General features: G+C 50.3%; 2 protein-coding genes across 3 annotated transcripts in view; both read right to left on the bottom strand.

Annotated features, from left to right (window-relative positions):
- Positions 1-883, bottom strand: part of RSBN1 (round spermatid basic protein 1) — a 16,423-nt gene extending 15,540 nt beyond the window's left edge. Inside the window, exon 1 of the mRNA XM_042884345.1 lies at positions 484-883. Coding sequence (XP_042740279.1) covers positions 484-883 — 400 coding nt within the window. The remainder of the gene's footprint in view (positions 1-483) is intronic.
- Positions 884-1,129: 246 nt separating this feature from the next.
- Positions 1,130-14,890, bottom strand: PTPN22 (protein tyrosine phosphatase non-receptor type 22). Of its 2 annotated transcripts, XM_042884311.1 has the most exons (22): positions 14,749-14,890; positions 11,176-11,284; positions 10,971-11,047; positions 10,239-10,334; positions 9,845-9,883; positions 9,447-9,518; positions 9,297-9,356; positions 8,722-8,864; positions 8,462-8,528; positions 8,095-8,172; positions 7,461-7,553; positions 6,327-6,406; positions 5,273-6,003; positions 4,757-4,840; positions 4,499-4,629; positions 4,388-4,415; positions 3,938-4,018; positions 3,569-3,675; positions 3,061-3,091; positions 2,254-2,331; positions 1,960-2,024; positions 1,130-1,839 (listed from the first exon to the last, which is right to left on the bottom strand). In XM_042884311.1, the coding sequence occupies exons 1-21, from the start codon at positions 14,833-14,835 to the stop codon at positions 1,960-1,962; spliced, it is 2,337 nt and encodes a 778-aa protein (XP_042740245.1). In that variant the 5' UTR covers positions 14,836-14,890; the 3' UTR covers positions 1,130-1,839. The 2 variants fall into 2 exon arrangements, with proteins under 2 accessions (XP_042740245.1, XP_042740246.1); XM_042884312.1 differs by having other exon boundaries at positions 1,130-2,024; positions 4,499-4,626.
- Positions 14,891-15,149: the final 259 nt, after the last annotated feature.

Raw genomic sequence — 15,149 nt, 5'->3', positions numbered from 1 at the left:
AAAAAAAAAAAAAAAAAAAAAAAAAAAAAAAAAACACCACTTAAATACAGATTCTTAACCGTGAAACTCTGAAACATTTAGTAAAGAAACAACAAGCTGCTCCTCAGTTCTGCTAAGGCAAGCCTAGCAGGAAGAAGGCTTCGCTTCGGAAGCATTCGCACTCCGGATCCACACCGAAGACAGTTCCGAGCAGCAGCAGCTGCCAACGGATCCGCAGCTCCACGCTCAGCCCCGAGCTGCGACCCGCCGTAGGTCAGCAGCGGGCCGGGCCGCGGCTCGGGCTGCCCGCACACACCGCGCTCCCAGCGCACGGAAGCGCCGTTTCCTTTCCTCCCGCCTTCGCCTGTGCGGGAGGCCGAGCGCGGCGCGCCCGGGCGCGGGGCCGCCTCCGGGGGACGTGGCGGCGGGCGGGCTCCGCCGGGGTCCCGCAGGCTGCGGCCGAGGCCGGGCCGGGAGCGCGAGCGGCCGCCGCTCCCCTCTCACCTCGCTTGCTGGGCCGCCCGGCCGCTCCGTCCGCGGGGCTGCCCCGCCTCGCCTTCTGCGGCTGCACGGCGGCGGGGCGGCCGGGCTCGGGGCGATGCCGGTGGTGGTGGTGACGGCGCTCCTCGAGCGCGGCGGTCGGCGGCGGCAGGCTGAGCGGGGAGAAGGCGAAGAGCCCGGCGGCGGCGGGCAGGGCGGCCGGGGGCAGCGGCTCCGCCGGGCCGGGCCCCGCCAGCAGAGGCTGGCTCAGCCGGGCCCGCTTGCCACCGGCCGCCTCGCCGGGAGCGGCCCGCCGCCGCCGCCCGCCGCCCCGAGGCCGGCCGGGCCGCTCCCCCGAGGGCAGCGGGGGCGGCTCCTCCGGGGCCCGGGATACGGCGCGCACCGCAGCGACCTGCGCAGCCATTTCACAGTCTCCCTCACACACATTTAAATGGCCCGAGCGCCAGCCGGCACTGCGCAGGCGTCGCGCGGCGCCCCTTGGGAGTTGTAGTTTGCGGCGGAGCGCCGGGAAGTGTAGTCCGCCCGCGGGCGCATGCGTGGGCGCCGGCACGACGGTAGTAGGCGGTGGCGGGGCGGCCGTGCGTCACGTGACAGGGTCACGTGCCCGCCGCTGCGTTAGCGGGTGCAGCGGGCGGCGCGCGGAGGGCGGGAAGGCGGCGGTTCCTCAGAGGCGCTCTTGCGGTGTTGCGTGCGCGGGTGAATTCCCGGCCCATAAATAAACTTTATTTATTTACACAGCATTTGTCACACATCATAAAATACTTCCTAGATTAAATAAGCCATTCCCGAATTTGGATATGGCTTTCAGAGTTTCCCGCGTCGTAAAAATATTAAATACAAACGGGTGTCAGTTGTGGGCGCTGGGATCGCTGTGTGGGTTTTCGTATAGTGAGGGCTGCAGGTTCCACAGTCCTGCAGTATCTTTGTTAACCGAAAAACAGGAAAAATAATCTGATTCAGATAAGAAAAAAGAACGTTAAATGTGAGGGGAAAAATACAGTTTGAGATACTAATTCCCTTTCAGTTCAAGTGATGGAAACACAGAAGGAAACAGTGACACGGCGTCTGCAGGTCTCAGCTCCTTGTGGTGGTTCGGTCCCTCGGACCTCTGTACCATTCAGCAGCGCTCACTGGAATCACTCACAGTTCAGTGTTTTCTTTCAGAAAGCTCAAATCTACCGTTCTGAAGTAAACATCCCAAAACGCAACAAAAATTGATGACTCGTTAGGATGAAATATCCGTTCCTGGGTTTGATGTCCGCCCCATTGTGATTTAACTGAAAGCGCTCAGCTGCCGGTAGTTACGCGTGCTCCTGTACTTCAGATCTTCAGCTGAAGAACGTGCGAGTAGTGCCTCATCTGCAGATATCATGCGACACGTTTTGTGTGTTCATGTTGATGGAAACCTTCCTGAAGTGAGCACTCGTGGCATATCAGAAGGTATTCACACCTCTGTGACACCAAATCTACGAGGTTTACCTAAATGTTCCACGCTGGTGGTGGGTTTCTTGATCCTTTCGGTTTTGAAAATCGACTCGCAAAGCCTAGGAAAAAATAAAATAAAATGCAACAAATGTAGCATCTTACAGATACGGACCGTGTAATTTCCTAAAGCAACGGGGTTTTTCAAAACACTTGTAATTTAAATTCTCCCAGAATTTAAGACGTCGTTTACTTGAAGCAACAGCCTGCATTCAGCTGGTGCAAAAACTACAAATACAGTCTGACACTGTAGTTAGCAACAAATCCTCCCGCTACGACATGAATACATACCAAAATTAAAGAAAGAGCTCAGATGATTTGAAGGTGCAGATTCTGATGGTTTTGTCAGTGAAGATGCAGTACAGACGCCTGGAAGCACAAAATTGTACTGACACAGTTAGTGACCATCGTAACCCCCTGAAGAACTGGGTTTTCACAGCCCTACAGGAGAACACACTGCCACACATAGAGCTGCAGTCCGCACAAAGCACTCTCTGCGTTAACGCTGCTCAAATGCTGCACATTTTTTAAGACATTATTCTGTAGAGTTATAGAATTGCAAAGGACCTCGAGGATCATCAGCTCCAACCCCACTGCCACAAGCAGGGCTGCCAACCTCCACATTGCTCAGAGCCCCATCCAACCTGGCCTTGAACACCTCCAGGGATGGACGGGGCATCACAGCCTCTCTGGGCAGCTGTTCCACCACCTCACAGCACAGAACTTCCCCCTGACATCCAACCTCAATCTTCCCTCCCTCAACTTCAAACCATTCCCCCTTGTCCTGCTGTTATCTCCCCTTGTAAAGGGTTGAATTATTTGCTCATAGTAGGGAGTGAATGCGCTACTGCAGTGCTGTCGGGAAAACGTTTGCTCAGCAGTGCTTTGAACAGTTTTCAGCAGCCCTGTTTTCAAGATAAACTTTAAGTTTAGATCAAAGGGAACTTCATGAGAAAATCCTCATTTATGCTCCAGATAGGTGAGGCAGAATCCAGAATGGGGCTCAGGTCAATCGCATTCCCCACAGTTCCACTCTCTGCCACGTTGAGAGCATTTGATGGAATGATAAAATCATTGAGGTTATTCTGAATGACTTACTTTTTCTCACGTTTTTGAATATTTTCAAACTCTGCAAAAAGAAAAAAAAAAGCTTTGTTAAAAACAAAACAAAACAAAAATTGCAAGTTTACTGTTTTCTTCAAATGCTTTTCTGCTCAACCATAACATCCCAAAGTACAATTTCTTATGAGGATCATTAACTGGAGCCATGGTGATGAACAGAATTCCCAGTCCTACATGGGAATTGAGACTCCACTCAAGCAATTTTTTTCCAGAACTGGTGCTTATGAATGCTGAGACAGAGCCATTCACAGCCATGAATGTGTGGCTCTGTTCCTTTTGGGCACAGGTTGCATCTACAATTCTACAACACAGCATTATTATTAGACTTGTTTCCTTGCTTTAAACTGAGGAGTGCTCTCAAAGCATGCTGTTTTTAGGTTAGGAGTCAGAAAGCAACAGTAGCTGTTGCTAGAAAAGCCTCTTCTCACCATCTCCTTCACCTGTAGCTTTTGTGCAGGTGCTTCTGGTTTCTTTGTTTGTTTACCTTGCTTCTCCTGAAACATTTCACAGGCTCTTTTGATGATGTTTCAGAAGCTCCATTACTCAAGTCCCAAGAACTAGCTGTAGAACTTCTTCCAGGAAGCTGCAGACCTGGGAACATACAGCAGAACACTTTCTGTGGTCATTCATGAATCCTCTCCGTTCTTTTCTCAGTGCTTTGTTGCTGCTTTTTGATTTCTCTAACGCAGCAGCTGCAGAAATTCCCAACAGGGAATTGCTTCCTTTGTATCTGCTTACCTCTCCTATAGTTCAGTCTGTTGGTAATATTTGGAACAAATGGGCCACTGTTATTACAGGATTAGATGCAAGTATGAATCTCAGTAAAATGCTGGGAAAATAAATCATCACTTACTTTCTCCATCAGCGAGAACGAACGACTCTGGGGTTCTTTCAGGAAGTGGGGGAGGAGAGCTGGAGCAATCCCGGTTTGTCTCTGAGAAAGCAAAGGCAGGAGGGTTGTGTACCTGCTTTGAAAATGCATGTATCTGTTCACTGCGACTGCAGAACTCTATCCTGTGTATCTCCATTGTGTCAAAGGAAACACAAAACATGCAGTAAGAGGACGTGATGACCCTTAGCCTGAGGAGGCTGCAAGGGGCGTCATCATGAAATACAGCCAGTGATGCAGGGGCTGATGAGGAAATTCAAAACCACGAGTTCATCTGGCTGCAGAACTGTTTAGATCTATTTTATTGCAGAAAATTTCTGTTGGACAGAGCATTGTTCCTAGTGACATTTACTAAATCTGGCATAATTTAAAGCAGGTTCTATTAAAAATAGACCTTGTACCCAATGATTGTACCTGAGTGTGGGCTCCGAAGCTTTAAACTCTGGAAATGAAAAACAAGGATAGCGTATAAGGAAATTGACACAGTGACAGTGCTGGAGAAGAGATAAAACGGCACTTATTTACCTTACTTGGTCTCAGTCTCATTGAGTCATTAAACGTCACTGAGGGAGACACACTACTCTGCTCCAAGGAGGTTCCAGTATTTTCGTGTATAGGTGGAAACTGAAAATCTGAGGTGGCCAGGGGAAGTTCTGCTGGAGACAAAACAAGGTGACATTTCTCATCCCAGGCAGATGGAGCAAAGGCACTGCTCTGATCCCCCAGAAGCTGAGAAGTGCCCTCAGAGCAGATGTCAGACCCTGCACTGCTAAATGCACTTACCTGATTCACTGGCCACAATAAAGGACTCAGGAGTTCGCTCTGGCAGGGGTGGAGGATCGTCATCATCTGTCTGGGGCAGGATGTCTAATGGAGGAAATGTGGGCAGGTTACTGCATGGCACCACAGAACTGCAGACCTGTGCAGAGGCTGCTCCACCCAGCTGACCACCAGAGATTATCATAAACCTCTCTGAGCTGTACCTAAAATCCAAATAGTACTCAGCTCCTCTCACCTGCTGCTGGATGTGTGCCCCAGGTGCCCTCCCAGCAGCTCTGACAAAGAGCTCTATGGCACAGGGTGTTACTGCATGCCCCCTCACTCAAAGTCCCTCAGTGCGCAGCACCACTGCTGCTTGATTGCACTGCAGCTCCTTTAAGTTCCCCAGCGCCTCTGGCATCTGAATAGTGAGAAGACTTGTGCACCAAATCCTGAAGTAAGGTGGGATGAAACCTCGTGAGGCCCTCCCCAGACACTGCCAGATGCTGAAGGACTGCTCTCATCACCCACAGCACTTACTCAGAGAGGATGTCCTCACAGTGCTTGGCTGGGCAGCGTGGTGGGATGCAGGCCAGAGCAGTGGGGCGGTGGGCACTGTGCAAGGAGGGCCCAGTGCATCCTGCCCAACAGGTGGCTCTGGGGATGGCAGCTCTTCTGGGGAGAGTGAAGAGAAGTAGGGGTCTTCTGCTGAACAACAGTAAGGGTAAGGACACTGCCTGCAGTTCCTGTGGCCAGGGGGACTGTCTGCTATTTGGCTTGAGTGGTTCAGCTCAGCAGGGGAAAAGGAAAGTACATCCTGCTCCTTCACCTGGAAGCCTGAACAACAGGCATTTGGTGACTGAGAATTCGAAGTGGGTTTTGCATTCCCTCCATCACAAGCCCAGACTTCTCTTTGCTGTGCCAGCACAAAAGGTATCGATGTGGTCCGTGCCAGAGGTACTTTGCCATGGGCCCCTTTCCTGCCTGTTCCCTGCAGCTCCAGGTCCAGCAGCAGCTGCTCAGAGGACCTGCTGTTGAACTGCAAACTGCGGTGCTTCTGCAGGGCTTCTCCTGCACCCCACATCTTGACAGCAGCTGCGTGTCTGGCGCCGCTAACATTCAGAGTGCCGACAGAGACCGCTGGTCTGATGGAAGGGCCTGTGTCCCCAGAGCTGCCCCGTGCTGCTGTGGCAGACAGGGATGTCAGTGGCGCTTCATTTTGTACCAGTGGAGGAAGGCGTTGGTGCTCATCGTGGTCCTCTCGTCCTGAGCTGCAACAAAGCATGGCAGCATGATGTCAGAGGTGTCGAGCACTCAGGAATCTGTTAGCCTATTAACAAGGCCCCAGAACATTGCTTGTAAGGGCAGATCTGTCCTCTGGGAGCACAGAGCCCGCCTGGTTCAGCATGGAGTGACAGGGAAGCCTTGTTTGGCCACCATTAAATGATGAACGCAGGAGGACCTTTTTGCAATCTTAGTGGTGTATTCCAATCTTGATGATTCTATGATACCACAAAATACACACGAGAAGTGCATCTTCTTGAAATAATAGGGGTAATAGAAAATACGAGGGACACTTGGGTGGTGACCTTACCAGGTTAGCAAACTACTCAGAGAATAAATATCTTCCACAGGGCTCAGCAGTGGCTTGGGTTCAGGATGCCTTGTTAGAACCTGATGAAAGAAAGCAAGAGAGTGAAGAAAAAGAATACAAAGAGCACAAAAATGCAATTTCAGGAGACAGAATTTCTGCCAACTACTTTTAATGGTTAAATGGAGTTTGGGAGTGACAAACACCAGAACGAAAACACCAATTTGGCACTGAATATTGAGGGCAGATCATCCTGAACAGCTCTTCCTGACCACACCTTTCTGAGATGAGAGTGCCAAGGGCCAGACAATGATCCAGCTGTGTCAAACACCTGCAGAATTGCCTGAGCTCTGCTTAAGACCCTCAGTGCCATTCAGCCATGCTGTGCAGGTGCTGATTTCATCTGTGATGCTTTGGCATGTGACTGTCACCCGTGCTCCATGAGGTGCTTTCAGAAGGCACTGAGCTTCAGGCAGGTGGGAGCTTTGGCCAACATCTCCAAAGCCACATCCAGAATTGCACCATTCTCTGCATTTTGTGTCAATCTAGCCCTGCATCTCCTTTGCTTACTGACCATCGCTACACACGCAGAAGGCATTTTCCAGCAATTCTCCCACTCAGCTCTGGTGAATACTATGGGAAAACTGAGATGTGAATCCCATCATGAGATCCTGATCCACATGCTTTAGACAGCACCTTTGGCAATATAAGCTAACTTTCCAGTTTTACTTAAGAGTGGCAATTCTTAACTTCTTCATTTCTACAAGACTGCAAACAGCTACAGCATCAAGGTAATGCTTGTGCTGCATTACCAGACAGAGAATTAGGAGAAGCTGTTGGTGTTTGGGCTGTTCCTGTTTACAGAACTCCATACCAGGAGCATGTTCTCTCAGAGGTGCATGAGATTTGAAATACTTTGGCCTGGCTCTTCACAAGATGAAATGGCAGGTAAGGAACCAGGGGCCGCATAAGTGCTTCGATAGGTTGGAGGCTTCTGTTACAATGTAATTATGAATAAATAGGGCAAAATGTGGCTTATTTATCTTATACATTCTGCAGTAGGAATCAAGATTAAACCTGGTGTGCCTCAGGCTACAAGAGGCTGTGCATTTGTCCTGGTGACATTTGTCCTTTTACCTGTAGAGAAGCAGAATCTTCCTGGGCATCCAGTGCTTCAATCTGCCTTTTGAAGAGCTCAATGACGGCATTGTAAACCAGCTTGTACTGCTCCTGCATTCAACAAATGAAAGAGATGTGAAAGGCAGCACCTGCAGTACGTGTCACCAGTGGTCACCTATCACCCAAATCAAACATCAGCCCCTGTGAGAAGCTGCCACTTTGTGGTCTGGTGGCAGGACGAGTTCTCAGAAGAAGTAGAAGCTGCAGTTTCCACAGGGTTGAGACCAAAGCATTTGTTGTTTTTTTTTTTGTCAGCTGCGCCCAGCGCTGTTCTGCACCGAGCTTCCTCTTCAATCGGCCTCACTTGAGAAGAGTTTCCACTTTGTTTCCCGGATGGTCACTTGTTTCATAGCATAAGCATTCAAAAAATGTCTCTGCAAGCACCAAACTGTCCCAGCTGTCTACAGAGAAGTGGTCAGAAACTCATTTCTGCAAAATCATTCTTCCGCTCAGAAAATGGACCTTACAGAACAACTGCACACCCCCTCCCAGTCCTACAGCCTTTCTGTGCTTCCTTGCTGTGAGTCCTCCTGGGTGGTATTGAGGTTTCAGTTCTGTGTGTATACTAGTGGACAGAATTTCCTGGGCATACCTTGGTCTGCACTATCGAAGGCCTTTGTGTGCGCATCTCCTGGATCAGACTGAATATACTGAAGTTCACTGGAACAATCTTGCAAGAAAGAGAAATTATTAAGACTTGAAAATGAGAGCAGGTCTGATACTGAAGTGTGGAGAAACAAACAGTAGTAAACTTGTATTGAAGATTGAAGGCCAGTGCCAAGCCAAGCTCTGCAAGCTGAAGTCCAAGCCAAGAGCAGCAGTAGCAGGAAGGTCTCCAACCTGCCTGCACAGCTGCACTGCAGTGCTGCTGTTTGCACCAGGCTGCAGAGGGAAGAGAGTGCAGCAACAACAAAGGGCAGCACACGGGTGGTGAGTACACATGGGGGGATGACACCTACCCCATCCTTCAGCAGCTTCCAGGTGTAGTCAATGGCACAAACAACTCCTGTTCTCCCACAGCCAGCACTGCAACGAGAGTCACAGAAGGGTTGCTCGCAAAGATCAGAGTTGGGCAGGCTATATTCTCCAACAAGGGTATTAAGAAAAGCTTGCAGCCTTGCATCCCACGCCACAGACAGCACAGCCCACAGACTGCAGCACCCATCCCTGTGGGGAAGCCAGGCAGGCACAGGGCACAGCCTGCCCTGCGCACACTCACCTGCAGTGGATGCAGATGGGGATGCTGTCATCTGGCTGGTAGCAGCGAACCTCGCCAATGAGCTCCAGAATGGGGTCAATGGAAGAGGGAATGTCGTGGTCAGGCCAGTTCTGGTAGTGGAATTGGTGGATGGTGCGCGCTGCCTGCGGGGGCAGAGAACAGCTGGCAGGACACCGAGTGGCCATCAGCACAGCGAGGTGAGCTGGTGTGCTGAGCCACCTCTAATTCTGTGCTCTATTGACGAGCAGAGGCTGCAAGCTGCAAGTGCAATTTGTAGCTGCTCTTGCTCCAAGGGACACCTTGCCACCTTATGGGGTTCTCCATACTGCCTTTTAGCCTGGCTTACCCATGATCTAATTTGTTACAACTGTCAAACAGTTTCAGACATCAAAGTTTGAGTTAATTGTTTTTTTAGTCTCATAATTCCTCCAGTCTCATAATTCCTTCAGCTACTGCTGAATCTAAACCCCCACGCCCAGGAGCACAGAACTTTCTGCAAAGTGCAATGTATTTTAATATTATTTCTATAATTAAGCCACCCAAGATGCTTTTCCTGCCTTGACTTTCCTACTTACTTCATTCAGGGTCACTTTTAAAGTCCTGATCACGTATTCATTTTTCTTTTCTTCAGCTTCCTGCAGAACAATAAGTAGAGTCACATTTTCTGCAGATGGCAGCAGTTTGCAGTGCACGTGCTGTGTGTGGTGTGAAGGTGCTTTACTCACACAGGTGACGGAAAAGGGGCCGCACTGCAGGGAGGGGTCGCCCACCTCTGCCCAGTACCGCTCACATTTTTTCTGTTGCAAGAAGCAAATGTCTGGTTATTCATTGCTGCCCACACGAAGCACCTCCCATCTCTTTGCCCAGCAGGTGCAGCAGGCTGTGCTGTTGCTGCTGCTGCTGACCAACCTCTGCCCGCCCCATCGCTGGAATCCTCAGGCAGGAGCTAGGCTTGTTTACCTGCCAGCGAGGCTGGTTACGTTACTGGAGATGGTTTGAGGATTTGCCACAGGAGACTCAAGGAACCGTTTGTATCAAATGGAAACTTGCTGTCCCCAGTGAGATTTAATAAAAACCTTGTTCTGGCCCTGCTGCAACACAGCCAACTCAGTATGTTACTCACCTTTCCCATTTCAAACTCCATGCAGGCCATGACCACGATCTGCAGAAAGAAGGTTTGTTAGAAGAGTTTTTTTATCCAGGCAGAGAAATCAGTCCCGTTGTCTGGGGCTGCTCATTAGCCACAAAGGAGGTATGTGGACTGCCATCCCCAGTGTCAGACAACGCAAACGCAGGACACCACCCACAGCTCCAGACCTTCCCAGCACAGAGCTGGATGCAGCAGGAGGGCAGCAGGAGCAGCAACATCCCAGCTCACAGGAAGGACACGGGTCACACAGAGCACCCGAGTGCTGCCCTGGTGCTACCACCATCTCTTCAGTCACGAAGGAATTCTAGTTGCTTTTAAAGACAACTTTTAATGCAATAAAACAAACAAACATGAATCCGCATCTTACCAGGACTTCATACTCCCAAATCATCCTCCAAAAGTCAGTGACAGTGGTGGGGAGAGGACCCTGGGTTGCAATGTATGCTCTCGGCCCATAGACTCCCTGTTTAAATCGGACATGAAGATACATTTGCACAGCTCACCAACAGAAATAAAAATCATCTCTTTCCGAATCCTAATTCTACCCTATGAGGTCAAAAAGGGGGGCTTCTATACATTACATTTTAGGCGCCTAAATTAAATGAAGCAATCAGAAGCCAAGCTGTGAAGATGTCGCAAAAGCAGAGCCAGAGCCAGGAGGCTGGGCTGGAAGCAACGTCTGTCCTAGCACCCAGAGCTGCCAGAGGAGCCTGCAGTGACTTTCCTGCTGCTCACTGCAGAGCTGAGCAGAGCTGCTCAGCTTCCGGCCATCAGCACCCTGGTTTCGGGCAGGCCAGCCTGGCCACAGGCAGTTTTGTGCTGTCCCCCAGCCTGGCAGGAAGCGGGGGCTGCAAGCCGCAAGCTTCTAACCCAGTAGGTGTGTGGTGCTGGGCCTGGTGCCTCTGTGCTGCTCCTGAAGGGCTCACCGTGCAGAACCTCTACATCTTTTGGCCTCATTGCACAGCATGGCAGCTACCAACTGCATCGTCTGCTTGTAGCCACAGCTACAGGACCTGCTCCTCATGGCGTGGGGTGGCCGGGGAGCTCCAGCAGCCTGCAAACACGTTTACACTGTAGAGCACCGTGAAAGAAGCAATACCTTGATGAAGTTGGCATTGATGTAATGAGAATCTGTATCTGATGTGATTAGGGATAGCTCCACTCTGCTGTGGTCATCTGCAGGCACAAAAGCAGGAGAAGTAGCAGCAATGTTAATGTATGTCTCCTGTGGCACTGAGCCCCTCCTGCTCTCTCACAGCATAGAAAGGAAGCCTGAACAGTAACACTTGCAATTTCCAACCTACAGGGCAAGATGTCTTTGTATCTGTTCTTCTTGATGTTCTCTGGGCACTCAGCTGTCGCTGTAGGGTAGATCTTATCCGACCTATATTTTGTTGACTGCCTTTTCAGCTTCTGCGGTAAAAGAATGGAAGAAGTTACAGCAAATGTGCAAATGTACAGCACTACTAGATAGCACGTGTGAAGGTCTCTGGGAGTCAGGCTCACCACCACAAAGCAAAATTTACACCATTAGTTCTTTTCGGAGAGGCTTTTCTCAAAGTACTCAGACCAAGAATAGAAGCAGAAGCCACCTAAGAGACCCAGAGTGGAAAATGTGTATGAAGCCATGGGAGGTGGGGGCATGTGGGCTTCTGAAGGGAGGGGATGTATTTATACAGCACATAAAGCGTCACCCTCACGAGTGTAGTATAGAAAGCATTGATAGGAGTAACAGCATGAAACTACCTCCAACAAACAACATCAGAAAAGACAGATGAAGTAATCGACTCTTCTCACTTTGGTAAAAATGCTCTTATTTGCAGTTGCAAACAGCAATGCACAAGCAATTAAAGAGGCACAAGTGAAGCAGTTGTATACAGTGATGAGAGAGAAAGGAGGAGAAGAATTCCTAGGAGAAGCTCTGAGAGATGTGAATCTCTGATCTCTTTCACTGCCAGTACAAAGCTTGTGCACTCCTGGAGAGTTTGAGCATATTTTCACTTATTAAGTGTAGAATTTAATTTCCTTGATATCAGCCTGTAAATAACACACACCGTTCATTGCCACTGGCTTTGAAAGCACCATTCTTGCTGTATTCTTTCTTGCCATCAAGGGACAGCTGCGATTTAAAAGAAAAGACCATTTCTGTAGCTGGTATCTCTGCAGTCTGACACTCTGAAGGCCCTTCCAAGTACGTAGAGCAATGCCTTCAGAGAACTTCTCTCCAACGTCATCACTGGGTCCACGGAAGCAGATTTACAAAAGAAAATCCTCAGCACTCTGTGCCTTGGTGAAAGAATGATGCAAAAGGGCTGAAGAGAAGCAGGAAAGGACCGCTGACACACCTGAGCTGTGAGGTGGTGGAGCATCTCGTGCCTTGCATACACTTCACGGTCACCCACGTGAGTTATAGCAGGAAGTGGAAACAATGGTTCAGCTTCACTGCTCACAGGAAAAACATACTGGTCCCGGGGTCACCGAGCCAAAATAGCTCTGTGATCAAATGGGTGGAGGAGATGGCTGTGCTGTGCTGCTGGTGTGTGCTGGAGCACTCGGAGGGTACAGAAGAGCCACAGAGATGATCAGGGGGCTGCAGCACCTCCACTACAAAGACAGGCTGAGGGAGCTGGGCTTGTTCAGCCTGGAGAAAAGAAGGCTGTGGGGTGACCTCATTGCAGCCTGCAGTACCTAAAGGGAGCCTACAAACAGGAGGGGAATCAACTCTTGGAAAGGGGAGATAACAGCAGGACAAGGGGAAATGGTTTGAAGTTGAGGGAGGGAAGATTTCAGTTGGATGTCAGGGGGAAATTCTTTGCTATGAGAGTGGTGAGGTGCTGGAACAGCTGCCCAGAGAGGCTGTGATGCCCTGTCCATCCCTGGAGGTGTTCAAGGCCAGGTTGGATGGGGCCCTGGGCAGCCTGGGCTGGTGTGAAATGTGGAGGTTGGTGGCCCTGCGTGTGGCGGGGGGTTGGAGCTTCGCGATCCTTGAGGTCCCTTCCAACCCGGGCCATCCTGTGGTTCTGTGAGGCAACGTGCTCCAATGGCAGCACATGGGCAGGAATGGTAGTAGGGATCCAAAGCTTCAGGCACTGATCTGGGGGTTCAATATGCAACCTTCCCCAGCATCCCCAACCATCCTTCCAGCATAGCCCCCTCTTCCCAGTTTGGATACCAAGGAATACAGCCACTCAGCACTGGGCCGGTCCTCATGGTTCCAAATCGCTTTATTTCTGTCCCTGCGTGAACTGAGTTAGGACTGCTGGAAAATGACTACATATGAGAAAGCAAGTGGGAGCAGTAGGACTGTACACACAGAAAACAGAGACTCAAACAGAAAAGCTCTATCATTTCCAGCAATATGACCACAATATGCTCTTGTTCACACAGAGAGGGGAGGCAGCAGCACGGATCCAACATTTATCCCAAGTTTGGAACACAGTTCATTCCAATTATCTGTGCTTGCAAAAGTGGCCAACAGCTCAGGGCATTCAGGGAAGATTTCTCCCCAGTCCCAGAGGAAATGCAGCCCTGACCTCCCCTACATGCTGCTGTCAGAACAGAGGCTGCACTGGGCTGCTGGAACCACACACACCAGGCTCACCACCCCTGCTGCCTCACAGCCCTGCCCCAGCCCAGCAAGGGGGAAAATCCAGCAGCCTGTGACAGTGCTTTGTTCCGTGGAACAACCGACTGTTACTGCAGGCTCAGATTAATCACTTCCCTCCAGCCCAGACAGCTGGAAGTAGAGCACTAAGCTTTTCCCAAGTGTTTGAAGTGAAGATTTCACTGGCGCATCAGAGCAGGGCTGGATCTCATGGGTTTGATGAGCAGCCCCCAGACTTGCTGCCTGGCACAGCCCTTGGGGGAGAAGTAGGGGCCAGTGTTTGTCCTGGTATTTGTCTGAGACATCTCAGGCCTTACAGATGCACTAGTTTAGCCCTTCCCTATGTCTTCTGAAGCTGAGCAGTGCTTGGAGCAGCCCAGACTCTCCCATCGGCCCACCAGGAGCCATCACCAGCCATCAGCACGGGACTGTGCATTGCCATCTGAGGCTCAGCCCTCCCAGCCAAACAACCACAAGGCTGGCAGAGAGCTAGCAGACCTGGATACTGCACAGATTTTCACCAGCCAGATACTGCAGAACGTTGGGGAAGACAAGAGCCACCAACAATTTCTGCTAGTTTAGCCTTTAAGAAATAAGAAATTTGCTTCCAGGAGGAGGCAGGAGCACTAGCAGATATTAAGGCACATGCACTCATTCCAGGTGAATGCCTGAGCCTTCCATGTAACGCAGCACAGTGCTGGAGGCTGCAGAAGCAGTCAGCACAGCCCTCCTGCCTTGGCCAGGGTGCCGTACATCCATGGCACGACCAACCTCAGGTCCACAAGCACCTATCTGAATGCTCATGCCCTGTTCTGCAGGGGGTGTGACTGAGGGGCTTCTAGTGAGACAAAAAAAAGCAAAGAACTGTCTTGCATAGCAACTAGAGCTTCCCAACAGGAGCACACATCACAGATGCAGCCTATTGCAGCAGAGAAGAGCGGCACTATCGCTCTCCTCAGCATGTCCCCACTGCAGCAACAGGGCAAACCGAAACTGTATCCAGACAAGAGAATTCGCTCAGCAGAAAACAGGAAGCACTTGGTAAATTATTTTAAAAAACAAACAGTTTCACTTTGAATGCAAACCATTAGATTACTCTTCTGTCTTTACATTCTTTTTACTCTAGTTAACTCCCACATCTCTTTTTGCTTAAAAATGCATTCAAAATCTTATTGTCACATGCAAAGTTTCATCTCCCATCTGTGGAGTGCTGACCGAGCAGATCTCTTTTAAATAAATTCAAACACAGATCTGTACCTTAAAGCAAACTTACCAAAAACTCATCTGCAAATGCTTCTTGGTTGAGCTTCTTGCTCTGGGCTCTTTCCAGGTTCTGCAGCAGGATTTCCCTTTGGTCCATGCTGGAAGAGATGGAGCGAGGCTGGCCTGCCGAGAGCAGGAGTGAACATGTCAAGTGCAAGTCACAGCGGAAAGCACCAGCGCACAGAGCACTCGCTGCAGGCTGTGGTTTACTGACTTCATCATCAGCCTTAAAGGAAATTAGTGCGTAACAGATACCGTGGCCAAACAACAAAACAAAACACAGCTCTGGGCCCTAGTGCCTCCATGTAGAACCACGCGTGCTCGTGGCTGCGCGACAAAGAGGGTCAGGAGCTGGGGGCCAGAGCTGGGTGCCCCACACCTGGGTGCTCCGACTGCTGAGAGCCTCCTGGA

The sequence above is a fragment of the Lagopus leucura genome, unplaced genomic scaffold (assembly GCF_019238085.1).
Source record: "Lagopus leucura isolate 7727_CA_CO unplaced genomic scaffold, USGS_WTPT01 Super-Scaffold_100043, whole genome shotgun sequence".
In the NCBI taxonomy this organism is placed as follows: domain Eukaryota; kingdom Metazoa; phylum Chordata; class Aves; order Galliformes; family Phasianidae; genus Lagopus; species Lagopus leucura.
Note: the sequence above shows the minus strand (reverse complement) of the source record. Positions and strands in the feature narration are given on the sequence as shown.